Source organism: Saprolegnia diclina (assembly GCF_000281045.1).
Source record: "Saprolegnia diclina VS20 unplaced genomic scaffold supercont1.9, whole genome shotgun sequence".
Lineage (NCBI taxonomy): Eukaryota > Oomycota > Saprolegniomycetes > Saprolegniales > Saprolegniaceae > Saprolegnia > Saprolegnia diclina.
Window position 1 is genome coordinate 272,644 of NW_008246076.1, and position 13,578 is coordinate 286,221.

A 13,578-nucleotide genomic window follows, 5' to 3' on the forward strand; every position below is an offset into this window, starting at 1 on the left:
GGTACGGTCACTTTCTTGGGTGCCAACGTCATACACAAGCACACCATCGTAGCGCGTCGTGTAAATCGCACCTTGGATCGATACAATATTGTCTGGTACTACTGTATTGCAGCAAAAAGCAGCGGGCCCGACATGCCGCGTTCATTCGCCATGATACGACGACCTCTCGTAGCTTCGAGTATCTGCCATTGTAGTAGGTGAGCTCTAAGTGTCGACTGTACTAGCCAAACGAGAGCTCCACTTTGGATAATCCCGTAATGCGAGACTCGGATTGGCAAACGTGATATCCGTCCAGTACAATCCACACACGGCAGCAACTCTTTACAACGTTGTGCAAGCGACGATCACTTGCAGCTCCGGCCATCCCACTCACTGCCCACGCACAGGATGTGCCCACATTGCTCATTTTCGATTTTGCAGCCATGAGTTTTCAACCCTTGGAAAGCTCTACCGCCCGACCCGACCCACCGCTGCGTGGCCTTGAGGAAGCAAACACGGACGGTCGCCTGGCCCAAGGGGTGTCCATGATGGAGCTCGACACGCTGCGTGACAAAGTCGAGAGAGCTGCGAAGATCCTCAAGGTAGTACTCGTATCGATCTATTGTGTACGACACGAGATATCATTGGGCGATGCATTTCTAGGATCGCATCTCGATTGACGCCGATGCGTTTTCGAGCGATTTCGCCAACGTCCCTTGGGACAACCATTTAATGACGCTCTTGCACCACGGAGACGAGTACATCCATGGAGACTCGATATCCTCGAAGATCAAAGCCGCGAAGAAGGAGCTTTTGATGCACCCCGTGATGCGCTACGTCGTGTCTCTTGGGTGGCGGGTATGATACTCTGGACTCTCCGAGTTGATGACGTCGGTTCTAAAACTGCGGTATTGGTGTAGAAGTTTGGTCTGCGCAAGTACTGCGAGCAGCTCTTCATGCACTTGCTCTTGCTCTTGACGCTCACGGTGTCGCTCGGGCTCTCGCTGGGGACCGCGACAGGTCCCAAATTTGAGAAAGTCTTCATGTTTTGGCTCGTCTGCATGTCATTCCTTCTTTTGTCGCTGCTCGCGACGCGCTTCTTGACGTGGAAGAACAAGGTGCCGTGCGCTTGGCTGACGCTCGTGCTGTGGTACGGCGTCGTCGCGGGCGTCCTCATTTACTACGACACGCTGCTTGAGCTTCTCGAGTCGCAGGAGCTGCCCAAAGCTAGCGACTTGGAGTGGTTTGGTCGCATCAACAACATTCTCCTCGGGCTCTCGGCGCTCTACTTTTGCATCTTTGAGCTCCGCGAGTTTGCGGCGGATATGCCGGACAAAGACGATCGCCGTGACATTCTCGGCCGCTGGCTCTGCGCTTTGGACTACATGCTCACGTCGATCATCAACTTGTTCAAGGGTGACCACCCGTCGCCGTACCTCGAGTCGTACTGGAATCGCATCCAGCTCCCAACCTTCTTCTTCGTCTTTGTCTACGTCGGCTGCGAGTTTACGGCGCCGTTCTCGGACAATATGCGTGTTTACGCTGGCATTCCGGCCATCTTGCTGCTCTGGATCATGTGTGTCCAGTACCTCGAAGTCTTCCCCGCCGTCGGGTACCTCCTCCCGATGATGCGGCGCATGCTCGCCGACGTCGCTTGCTACTTGGTCTTTTATTTTCCGATCCAGTGCGCGTACTCGAGCGCGTACTACCTCCTCTTCAAGAGCCAGGGCGACCACCTCAAGCCGTACGAGCCCGAGCCAGCGTTCGCGTCGAACTTTACGAGTGCCATGCACCGCTTTTTCCCGGGCGTCGACACCTCCGACAACGCAACGACGATGGCGCTCCTTACGGTCCTCAAGACCAAGGACAAGTCCGACATGTTCCTAGGCTACGAGACGATGCCCAAGAGCTTCCTCACCACGTACCTCGTCACCTTTGGCCAAATCAACTTGGAGCCGTTCGACCAGCTCGAGTCACCGTCGGCGTATGTGCTCGGCTACCTTCTCTTGGTCACGCACGCGACCATCGTGATCGTCATGCTCCTCAGCGCCCTCATTGCGATGATGAACAAGACGATGGGCGCCCACATGGATGAAGCCAAGCTCGAGGCGTGCATCACATTCGCCGAGTGCGTTTCCCGTATGAGAAAGGTCGATACGATTACGGTAAGCAAGATCGATTGGGACAACCTGGGCTATCAAAAACTGTACGATGACACTATGGCCGATGACAAGTATGACAAGATCCCCAGTAATCAAGAGCTGCTCAAGGCGATAACGGACCTTACCAAAGTTGAAGCTCCAGCCGAGGGCCAGGCTCGTCGGCGCAGTGCGGGAGGGTTAGTATAATCAATGCTAATGACGAGGCAGTTTTTCATGGACACGAGGACGTAGTTCATGGTGGATTCGTCCAGGTTGGCCTTGTAACGTGGGCCGCGACAAGAAAGCATTTCCGCAACAGACAAAGCCAGCCAAGAGTATCGATTGAAACGCAGGCCCTCTTCAGCTGGATGGACCCTCTTACTCTCTCACCCGCGTGCAAAAGTACCATAAACTCTCACAATTATATGTTTCCCAACAGCGTCCTTTGCGTCGAGCGATTCCTTTCCAAAACACAGGCGCGGACATTGTGATCGAAAGATCATCCGCCACTATCAGGTATCATTATCCGGATCCGGTTCCGAATGCATTGCACGAGGAAGTGCGCACGAGCGCATGCAAATTGCAAGTCCCCAGACAAAGTGGTAGTTCCGGCAAGCCATGCTCACGGCACTGTGTGCCGTTGCATATCTGTGCAGTCGGCAATAAGATTTGTTTCTGCATTTGCTTCTCAGTCTCAGTAGGCTCAGTAGCCACCACCAGCGATATGGCACAGCACATGGAATCGGTCGATGCCAGCAGCTTGCACGTACACCCGACGCCATTTCATAGCGCCAACTAGGAGCGCAGAGGTCAACTTGCGCTGGTTGTAGCCTAGGCTATTGCATCAAGACTCTGCGAAGCGTCAAGAAGAGAAGTTCTTGTCGACTTGTTGTCGTCTAGCAGTATAGACACTAGTTTACCACCAGGTTGATCCGGGCTCGAGTCCAGGGCCCCGTTCTGATTCGAAGCATGCCAAGGAGCTCTCCGACGAACAAGGGTCAATGCTAATGGAAACTTGATTCGATATTGAAGAAATCCACCCGCGACGCTCTCCTTTTTCAGCTGCTGCGTCACGACACCATGGCCGACGTGTCTTGGTTTGATACCGTTGGTTACAAGAGAAAAACGGTACCCCAACATGCGCATCACATCGTGCTGAAGTGACGGGTACGGGCACTCGCTGACCTATGTGATCTTATAAAATTCATTAGGCGTTTGTCTTTCGCATGCATTGCAAACACCTCTTCATGTGTACTGGCTGCTCGTCTCCACGACGATGATCTCGCGCTCGATGAGCCTCGGCGCTTGAGGATGCACCGCTGTTTGGGGGCAAATTTCACAACACGCTGTTTGATTGCGGAGAGCTTGGTCTTAAGTGGGGCTGCACTAGATGGCGTACAGTATGACGTAGGCGGATGCGCCGGCTTTTGGAGCCATCAGATCCCACCTCGGGTGAGGCTGCAGGACCTGTGGCATCGCGTCGGCAGTGTGCCAGTAGGGTGCTTACTACACTGAGAGAAGGCCGCCATGGGCGTACATGGATCCCCCAGAAATCCCACGTCGGGTCACTTCCGAACAGCCACCGTTGCGTTGAGAGTATATTCCCGTTCCTCACCAAACCGTGCATTAGATGATTGCCGAATCTTTATCCGGATCCGGATAAGTATGCGCTTGCCACTTTGCAGTATCTCGACGAGCGCGTGCAAACGACAAGTCCAGTTGAGGTACCTGTCCCGACATCGAACTCGGTGCAAATGATAGAACTGTGCACTGCAGCACACAGTGCAGTTGCCAGGACGATTCATTTTTGCATTTGCCTTGTCTTTCGCATACAACAGCAGCATGGACGCACCGCCAGCTGCCGCCTCGCTCATGCGCCCACCACCGCCTCCGCCCAACGCCCGGGCGGCGGGCATTCGACCAGCTCCGGTCATGACAAAGGCGAAAAGCATACGGGGCCTGCGCGGCGAGTCCAAGATGCTCTCCGACTGCATCCGCGACACGAACCAGCTGGACGACATTTTGACCAAGACCGTGACAAAGTCGCTTCTCTTTCGACTGCTGCACGACGACACGAGCAGCAATATGTCGTGGTTTCATCGCGAAGCGATTCAAGCTGAGAAGAAGAAGCTGTTGCAGCACCCCGTCATGCGTGTCATCGTGCTTCTTAAGTGGCGGGTATGTCACGCACTGCAATTGGTTTGGACCTCATCGATGTCCTTAGACGTTTGGCTTTCGCATGTACTGCGAACACCTCTTTATGTACTGGCTGCTCCTCTTCACGATGATCCTCTCGCTCTCGATGGGCCTTGGCGTCGTCCCCGAGTCGACCTACCACGAGCTCCTCATCGGCTGGCTCACAACGTGCTCGTTCCTCATCATTGTGGCCTTTGCGACGCGCTTTGTGGCGTGGGAGACCAAGTTGATCTGTGCCTGCGCTGCGATCGCGGTGCTTGGGTGCACCATGGGCGTCCTCCAGTATGCGTACGAGCCGCTTCGAAAGCGGCTCAGCTGGGAGATGTTTGGCCGCATCAACAACCTCCTTGTCGGGCTCTCGGCGCTCTACTTTTGCGCGATCGAGCTCCGCGAGCTTGCGGCCGACGTGGACAATGAAGATTTGCGCAAGGAGATGGGCCTCCTGAAATGGCACGGCGTGCACATCCCGCGCCATATGTGTTTCGCGGTGTGGGACGTGCTCCGTGGCCACAAGCCGACGCCGTACCTAGAGTCGTACTGGAATCGCATCCAGCTCCCGACCTTCTTCTTCGTCCTCGTCTACGTCTTTTGCGAGTTTACGGCACCATTCTCGGACAGCATGCGCGTCTACGCTGGCATTCCGGCTGTCTTGTTGCTTTGGATCATGGGTCTACAGTACCTCGAGGTCTTTGGCTCGATCGCGTATCTCCTTCCGATGATGCGGCGCATGATTGCCGATGGGTACAGCTTTTTGGTCTTCTACTGGTCGATCCAGTGCGGCTACACGTGTGCTTACTACCTCCTCTTCAAGAGCCAAGGCGAGAACGACGCGTTCGCACCGTACAACTCACTCCCCGAAAGCTTCATCACGGCGTACCTCGTGACGTTTACGCAGATCAATCTCGAACCGTTCCAGGCGTTGACGTCGCCGGCGGCGTATGTCCTTGGGTACACACTTCTGCTGACGCACGCAACGATCGTCATCGTCATGCTCCTCAACGCACTCATTGCGATAATGAACAAGACCATGGGCGCGTACGTGGAGGAAGCCAAGCTCGAGGCAACCGTGACCTTTTCTGAGTGCGTCTTGCGCATGGAGAAGGCCAAGACGTTCGGCACAAAGCCCCAAGACTATGTTGCCGTCGTGGGCAAACGTCACATCTTCTTTTACAACGCCTTAGAAGAGACGCTGCGCCAGCTCCGCCACGAAAAGAACAAAGACAAGGTCGTGCTCGACGCGATCAAGGCCTACAACAGCGCGGTGCACTCGTTTCAACCGTTCGTCTAAATGTGTCTTTCATCAAATACTTCTTGCTTTATGACGTGCGCCTGTTTTGCTGAGACTAGATCGATACTAGTAGCCGAGCGGCGCTACATAGCTCTGGTTGCGCCATCCGGGTTCATCGCAGATGGCGGCAAACATGCTGCCGCTGCTTGACGTGGCACGCTCCATTGTAGATTCCAGAGAAAGGCGAAGATGTGGTCTCGTCCTAGCATCTCATCGATCGATCACTATCGGCACCGGAAAGGCAAGCCTTTACGTACTGCGGGTTTCACTCATAGAGCGATGGCAATTGAATACAGTCAGAAAGTGTTATGTCCGTCGATTTCTTTAGTCTAGCGGTATAGACACTGGTTTTACGGGCAGGTAGAGCTTGGTTCGAGTCCTGGCAGTGTCACCTTTTTCCACTAATTCCAACGTGTGCGACTGCCCCGGTTTGAGGAGTGTCTATCGTACTTTTTGGGTTGTAAAGGGGTTTCGAATCTCGTCTACTGGCATGTTTCTTGTGCATTCCACTTGGCAGATGGCTTCTACCAAGATATATAAGATCTCTTATTTACCCTTGCTTCTACCAGATGTCTTTGCACAGTTGTACAATACATATGCGCTTACATCCCTAGGTGCCTTTGTTGTGCTGCTGCTGGGTTCACGCAGGAAGCGAGCTTCGAATTCCGGTGCGCGCGAAATATATGGCAAGGAAGTATGGAGCGATGTCTCTAGCGCCTCCGTGTCACCGCAATACGCGCTATACATCGGCAAGCGTGTTGCCTGTTGATAGTACATGGAGTAGGCATTCGATTGAGCCATGATATAACGTGATCTTGCGAAAAATCAGAGAGACTACCAACATCCTACTCGTTGATCAGCATCCGAATAGCCCCGTTCTTCGATTCAGCATACTTTAATCAAGATAGAACCGCGGTTCGAAACCATAGTGAGATCAATTAAAAACGATTGACCTGCCTTTTGGTCACCACGTATGATTCCAACCAATAGAAAGGGTACCACGGGCCTCTGGAAGCACCATGGCGCGTCGAGTTGGCGTTGGAGAGCTCTCTTGTCACACGTTTTTGCCGAAAGATCGACCATCAAGCGCCCAGAACAGACACATAAGCATTCCAGGATTCGAGGCCGCCATGGCAGACTACATGATGCCCGCGAAAGACGCCACATTCAACCGACTCGAGCACTTCGACTTTCTGGGCATCCAAAAGGAGATGACAGCGACCGACTCGCATTACTACGTGGTGGCGGCAACGTCCCGTACCAGGGTCACCAGCGTACCCATAGCTGACCCGGCACGACTCAGGAAAGAGTGCCTCCAGGAGCTACTGCACCACGACGCCAAAGGCAACATGTCGTGGTTTGACGGCGACGCGATTGAAGACGAAAACAAAAAAGTGCTCCAGCACCCCGTAATTCGCGTCCTCATCTTGCTCAAGTGGCGCGTACGTACTAGTACGTCATTCGATCTGGGTGTTTTGCGCGCGTAGGAAGTCGAAACGACCTTTTCACGAAGGGACGTATCTTGCGAACCGTCGTAGAGCTAGCATTTTAGATCTCGACTCCTACTAAGCAACCCGCCTCACCTCACCCGAGGTCCTGGCAGTAATGAAGGCATTACGCCCATTGCCCCCTGAGCAAGCTCGCCATTGTGAAACATTGCAAATCATTTCACGTTCCTTCTTGGCGTTTGGCTGTCCATGCAGAAGACCAAAATGCTGTAGACATCCACAAGCATGCACCGCATCATCGGGAGAAGGTACGAGATCGAGCCAAAGACCTCAATGTACTGGACCCCCATGGTCAAGAACAAGTAGAGTGTCGAGATGAGATGCCCACGTAGACGCGTATGTTGGTCGAGAACGGTGCCGTAAACTCGCAGAGCACGTATATGAGGATGAAGAAGAATGTTGGGAGCTGGATGCGGACTCGAGGTACGGCGACGTCGGCTTGCCAATTGCGAGGTCATACTGTTCTGGCCGGAACCAAACGCAACTCCCAATTGGCTCCGGTTGCAGACCAGTGTGTTGGCAATTGTGCCGTCAATCGTGTCGCCAAATTTTTCGCGCGCTGTCTTGCTTCAACCTGTCGGCCAAGTAGAGTATAATATACTAGTACTATTATAGTGTAGATTAGCCAGTAGGTACTTGATCGTGTGGCTCTCGCGACGTCTTCTGGACCCGTGACGAGCTCACTAATGTCCTCACTTTTCGCTTTGCCTTTGAGTCAACTTTTCGATTTTGATCTGTCTTGAACGAGCTCAAGCCAGCCGGTCCGTCGAGGCCTGAGTGCAGAACACATACACGGACTTGACAAAATGGCCCGGCACGGTCACGAAATACCGATACGACAACGTAGCCCGTGTCTGTTTTGTGGTATCGGGAGGGTAGATGTCGGCTGCGAGCTCGTACGTTTCGACGACGAAAAAGTAGAGCGCCAAGAGCCCGACAAACGCCTCCCAGTTGAGGCACTGGCGAAGCGGCTTGTACGCACATTGGAGGCCACCCACGGTGCAGCCAAGCACGGCGATCGCAACGCAGGCGCAGAGAAACTTGGTATTCCATACGACAAATCACGTCGTAATGACTGCAATAATGAGGAACGAGCACGTTGTAAGCCACACGAGGAGGAGGTCATCGTACATGAACGCGGGCGCGACGCCGAGGCCCATTGAGAGCGAGAGTGCTATAGTAAAAAGGAGAAGCCAAAAAAGGAGCTGCTCGCAATACTGGTCGATCCAGTGCACGTACACGTGTGCGTACTACCTCCTCTTCAAGAGCCAAGGCGAGAACGACAAATTCGCGCCATATACCGCTCGAAAGCTTTATGACGACGTACCTCGTCACATTTACGCAGATCAATCTCGAGCCGTTCCAAGCCTTGACATCGCCGGCCGCATAAATTTATGTGCTTGGCTACCTTCTCTTGCTCTCGCACGCAACCATCGTCATCGTGATGCTCCTCAACGTCCTCATTGCGATGATGAACACGACCATAGGTGTCCACATGGACAAAGCCAAAGTCGAGGCGTGCGTCACGTTCGCCGAGTGCGTCTTGCGCTTGGAGAAGGTCGAGACGTTTACAACATCGGACGACGACTGGATGCAGACGTTGGGAGCCAACCAAGGCGACACCTTTCACACCGTCCTCGAGGAAACGGCACAATGCGGTACGAGTCAATCAACCAAGATTCGCTCGCGACGCCATTGCCAAGTTGAGCGAAATCAAGCCGCTACCGCGTGAACGAAAATGAAGGATTTGTGTTGTCGCTGTACCGGACGCCCGCAGTCGGACGGCGCAAGCCCACATGCTCACTTGGAAGCAGGACCGACGGCTCGGCCAAGCACAAATGATCGTTGAGTAGATACAACGCATGCCCAGATATGGGTCACATTAAGTTCATATCCAAGCTACGCGTTTTAATTTCAATCTCAATTCGAGACTGCTTTGCCAGTTTGCCCTTTGAGTTTGCCGTCGGGATGACGCTGCCGTATCTATGCACGTGCTGCCGCAGCAGCGATCGACGAAGAAGAATCCACGGAAGTGCGAGGATGCTTTCTGCGTCTGACGTGGCCACTGAATAGCGCACTCGACCAGCACGACACGACAACGTCAGCCCAAGATCTTTGCGAGGTCGGACGGTCAACGTCCACCGCCACTGGTCCACACGACCGTGGGTTCACGCCGAGCGTTTATATGCACCGACGTCCGCGGATCATGTCGGAAGTTCCTTTCAGATCTGAGTCACCTTGCGATGCCGCGCCTCGTCGCGCACTTGCGTCTGCCTCCGCGTGCCTGCTTGCATGGCCGCAGTGCGATGGCCACGACCTCGGGTGCTCGCGATGCACCAAACCCGGCGGGCGGCGCACGTCGACCGCCCATGGCACATCCTGCGGCGTCATCCGGCCGCGCCAGCTGGCTTTTTCCACATCCCATGTGCCAGCGAACGGGTTCATGGATCTTGCGCCGCCGCCGCCATCGTCCGTCGACTCGACGACGTACAAGTACACGGTACGATGCATATCCATGACTACGACGACGCAGACTGCCCATCGCAGTCGGCGCCGATTCTCGAATGGTCGAATGATCGGGTGCGCGGACCGACGTCATCTCATGTGCAGGGCGATGTGGCCAATCGGAAGTTGGATGTCGAACGTCGCTCGTCTTCCGACACGCGAGCTCCGGATGTTTTTGCGGCCAGATCGAAATGCGACGGCCGGCTTCACCGACGCAGCCAATCTGACCCCACGCTTGAAAATCACCCAAAAGAGGACGCCCACCATGTGCGCGATCTTCTTGTTCCATTGCCACGTCCATCGGACCACGTAGAAAGTGCAAACTCGCCAAGAGCGCCAGGTACCAGATGCGAGCGTCAGCACAGCGAACGCGCTTGTTCCATCTCGCCCGAAATGCTGGCGCGCAATGGCTGGTCGCGAGCCCACGTTGAAGCCCGTCCGATCACTTCGCCAATAGCAAGCCACGCGTGGCCAGCTGGCGGCCGCACAGAAACGACCGCGCCGATTTTTGTCCCCAAATTCACCTGAATCCTCTCAGAGTTGATATGCGCGCGTGCCACAGTGGGAGGCATCGCCAACGACAGGCGCCGACGCGCCGCGGCGGCCTTTCTACCTCTCACAATCGATCTTTGGCAACCCCAGACCTACTTCCTCGCCGCCGGGCGCGACAGCCATTAAGCTTGGTCTTTGTATGCAGTATACGGAACCCAAGTGCAATAAGATTCGCCAGTTGAGAAAAACTGGGATTTGCGATCCGAAAGTTGATTTGGTTTCAGTATACGTGGCACGCTTCAAGTGCAATCTGGCCGACGTTGCCATTTCCGTTTTTGCTTCGTATCAACAAGGTCGAAATGGTTGCCAACGCGACTGCCAAGGTGGCCGCGGTTGTCGCCGCCGGCGCCTCGGACGCCTCGGCCTTTGGCCTCATCATTGGCGCGTGCGTCTTTGGCCTCCTCTTCGCGGGCTTCCTCTTCTGGCAAGTGTCCAAGATCCAGGTCACGCGCCGCGGCGAGACGTACGAGCTCCTCTCGCAGGAGTCGCGCGGCCAGACCGCCGACCGCCTCTTTGAGATCTACACGGCCATCCAGCAGGGTGCCAAGGCCTTCCTCCTCGCCGAGTACACGCTCTGCTTTGGCTTCATCGTCGTGTTTGGCGTTGTCGTGCTCGTCCTCACCTCGTTTGTCAACAAGCCCGACCAGACGTTCGACTGGACGGTCGGTGCCTTGACGGCCACGGCCTTTGCCGTCGGTGGCCTCACCTCGATCGTCGCCGGCTACATTGGCATGATGGTCGCTGTCTACTCGAACGCCCGCACCACGGTCTCGGCCATGAAGGAGGGCGCCGATGGCTGGCGCGAGTCGTTCAACACGGCCTTCCGCGCCGGTGGTGTCATGGGCTACGCGCTCACGTCGCTCGCGCTCATCGTGCTCTTCGTGCTCATCTTGGCCTTCGAGACGGTCTACCCGCTCGCCACGGATGCCAAGCGCCTCTTTGAAGCCGTCGCCGGCTACGGTCTCGGCGGTTCGTCGATTGCCCTCTTCGGCCGTGTCGGCGGTGGTATCTACACCAAGGCCGCCGATGTCGGCGCCGATCTTGCCGGCAAGGTCGTCGAGAACATCCCGGAGGACGACCCGCGCAACCCCGCCACGATTGCCGACAACGTCGGTGACAACGTCGGTGACGTCGCCGGTATGGGCTCGGATCTTTTCGGCTCGCTCGCCGAAGCCACGTGCGCTGCGCTTGTCATCTCGACGCAGTCGTCGGCCATCATCAAGGCTGGCTGGGCCGCCACGCTCTTCCCGCTTGAGATCACGGCCGTCGGTATCTTTGTCTCTGCCGCCACGTCGTTCCTTGCCACCAACGTCTGGCCCGTCAAGAAGGAGGCCGATGTCGAGCGTGTCCTCAAGATCCAGCTCTTCGTCGCCACGACGCTCATGACGATCCTCATTGCGCCGCTCGCCAACGCTGTCCTCCCCGCCAAGTTTGTCATTGCCGGCGCCGTCTCGTACGAGGCCACGCCCTACACGGCCTTTGGCTGCGTCGCTGTCGGCCTCTGGGGCGGCTGCATTGTCGGCTTTGTCACCGAGTACTTCACGTCGCACTCGTACACGCCCGTGCGTGAAGTCGCCCAGTCGTGCGAGACTGGCGCCGCCACCAACATCATCTACGGTCTTGCCCTCGGCTACAAGTCGGCCATCATCCCGATCACGATCATCTCGATCGCTGTCTACGTTGGCTTCTCGGCCGCCGGCATGTACGGTGTCGCCCTTGCTGCCCTCGGCTTCCTCGGCACGCTCGCGACCTGCCTCGCCATTGACGTCTACGGCCCCATCTGCGATAACGCTGGTGGCATCGCCGAGATGGCCGAGCTCCCCGCTGAGGTCCGCGACAAGACGGACGCGCTTGACGCTGCCGGCAACACGACCGCTGCCATCGGCAAGGGCTTCGCCATCGGCTCGGCCGCGCTCGTCTCGCTCGCCCTCTTCGGTGGCTTTGTCACGCGCATTGAAGAGACGTCGATCAACATCCTGTCGCCCATCACGTTTGCTGGCCTCTTCATGGGCGCCATGCTCCCGTACTGGTTCACGGCCATGACGATGAAGTCGGTCGGTGTCGCCGCCATGGAAATGGTCAAGGAAGTCAAGCACCAGTTCGCCACGATCCCGGGTCTCCTCGAGGGCCTCCCCGGCCACGGCCCCCCGGACCATGCCCGCTGCATCAAGATCTCGACGGACGCCTCGCTCCGCGAAATGATCCCTCCGGGTCTCCTTGTCATCCTCTCGCCGATCATCGCCGGTACCTTCTTTGGCACGCGCGCGGTCTCGGGTCTCCTTGTCGGTGCGCTCACCTCGGGCGTCCAGCTCGCCATCTCGCAGTCCAACACGGGCGGCGCGTGGGACAACGCCAAGAAGTACGTCGAGAAGGGCTGCGTCTCGATCGAGGACAAGGACGGCAAGCTCATTGTCCAGGGCAAGGGCTCGGCCATCCACAAGGCCGCTGTCATCGGTGACACGGTCGGTGACCCGCTCAAGGACACGTCGGGCCCCGCGCTCAACATCTTGATGAAGCTCATGGCCATCATCTCGCTCGTCTTTGGCGACTTCTTCAAGTCGATCAACAACGGCCGCGGTCTCCTCAACATCTCGGACAACTAAGCTAGTCTTACGCGTCGTGTCGACTACGACTCGCGAGTATAACGGAGTTAGATATCCCTTTTTTGTCACTTGAACGACTTGGTTTTCGAGCTGGTGGGCATCGACTAACTACTAGTACGTCAGTCAGTACCTATCCAACTACTGTATCTGACGTGCTCGATCCTACAGATCGCTGTAAGGCGGCTTGCTGCCCGACGACCAAATCCTTGGGAGCTCGGTGCAGTTGACGCTGCTTCGATATCCCGGCACGCAGACAAGCTTGACAGATCTGCGGCTCTTCGAGTCAGACGAGCGATGCACGCTTGATGATTGGGCCTGGCGCGACCAAACCACTGCTCTGACGTACATGCTCATTGAAACGGGACGCCGTGCTATCCAAAGCCAACGGGGCATACCATGGGGGCATACTGTGAATTCTTGCTCGAGCCTGGTGAGCTTGGTCTCCCTGACGCTCTTGACCGGTTGGTACTAGCAGGTGTCTCCGTCACACGAGCACACGGTCGGGACGCCAAGCGAGTTAGAGATACACAAGCATGTTGATTGAAAACGAATTGAGGCTTTGGCCCTGTCGGCTTCAACCCAGGCCGTCATGGCGACGAAGACGCTGCTCAGCTCTCTGTATCTTAGCACTCGGCAACTGGCGGCTCGTCCTCGATCGTCGTTGGCACGTTCTTGACACTGGCCGTCGCCATGTCCAGAGACTGCGGCCGGGTCGACTTGACGGCGACGACGGCCGCCGCGATGGCCGCCACGAGCGCGACGCCGGCCACCGCCATGATCGCGGCGCTGCTCAGCATCACGCCCGA

At 56.3% G+C, this 13,578-nt stretch overlaps 6 protein-coding genes across 6 annotated transcripts; 4 read left to right on the forward strand and 2 right to left on the reverse strand.

Annotated features, from left to right (window-relative positions):
• Positions 1-524: 524 nt before the first annotated feature.
• On the forward strand, positions 525-2,327 carry SDRG_03784 (hypothetical protein; the record flags this gene model as incomplete). Its single annotated transcript, XM_008609428.1, has 3 exons — positions 525-581; positions 643-837; positions 900-2,327. The coding sequence occupies 3 exons, from the start codon at positions 525-527 to the stop codon at positions 2,325-2,327; spliced, it is 1,680 nt and encodes a 559-aa protein (XP_008607650.1).
• Positions 2,328-3,942: 1,615 nt separating this feature from the next.
• SDRG_03785 (hypothetical protein) lies at positions 3,943-5,604 on the forward strand (the record flags this gene model as incomplete). The annotated part of the gene is made up of 2 exons (XM_008609429.1): positions 3,943-4,298; positions 4,345-5,604. Exons 1-2 carry the CDS (start codon positions 3,963-3,965, stop codon positions 5,602-5,604), a joined length of 1,596 nt encoding a protein of 531 aa, XP_008607651.1. The 5' UTR covers positions 3,943-3,962.
• Positions 5,605-6,734: 1,130 nt separating this feature from the next.
• Positions 6,735-7,142, forward strand: SDRG_03786 (hypothetical protein; the record flags this gene model as incomplete). Its single annotated transcript, XM_008609430.1, has 2 exons — positions 6,735-7,046; positions 7,092-7,142. 2 exons carry the CDS (start codon positions 6,735-6,737, stop codon positions 7,140-7,142), a joined length of 363 nt encoding a protein of 120 aa, XP_008607652.1.
• A 578-nt stretch (positions 7,143-7,720) lies between these two features.
• SDRG_03787 (hypothetical protein) lies at positions 7,721-8,392 on the reverse strand. Its single transcript, XM_008609431.1, has 2 exons — positions 8,189-8,392; positions 7,721-8,152 (listed from the first exon to the last, which is right to left on the reverse strand). Exons 1-2 carry the CDS (start codon positions 8,270-8,272, stop codon positions 7,862-7,864), a joined length of 375 nt encoding a protein of 124 aa, XP_008607653.1. The 5' UTR covers positions 8,273-8,392; the 3' UTR covers positions 7,721-7,861.
• Positions 8,393-9,621: 1,229 nt separating this feature from the next.
• On the forward strand, positions 9,622-12,910 carry SDRG_03788 (V-type H(+)-translocating pyrophosphatase). Its single transcript, XM_008609432.1, has one exon. It carries the CDS (start codon positions 10,469-10,471, stop codon positions 12,770-12,772), a length of 2,304 nt encoding a protein of 767 aa, XP_008607654.1. The 5' UTR covers positions 9,622-10,468; the 3' UTR covers positions 12,773-12,910.
• Positions 12,911-13,379: 469 nt separating this feature from the next.
• SDRG_03789 (hypothetical protein) lies at positions 13,380-13,569 on the reverse strand (the record flags this gene model as incomplete). The annotated part of the gene is made up of 1 exon (XM_008609433.1): positions 13,380-13,569. One exon carries the CDS (start codon positions 13,567-13,569, stop codon positions 13,396-13,398), a length of 174 nt encoding a protein of 57 aa, XP_008607655.1. The 3' UTR covers positions 13,380-13,395.
• Between the last annotated feature and the right edge of the window lie 9 nt (positions 13,570-13,578).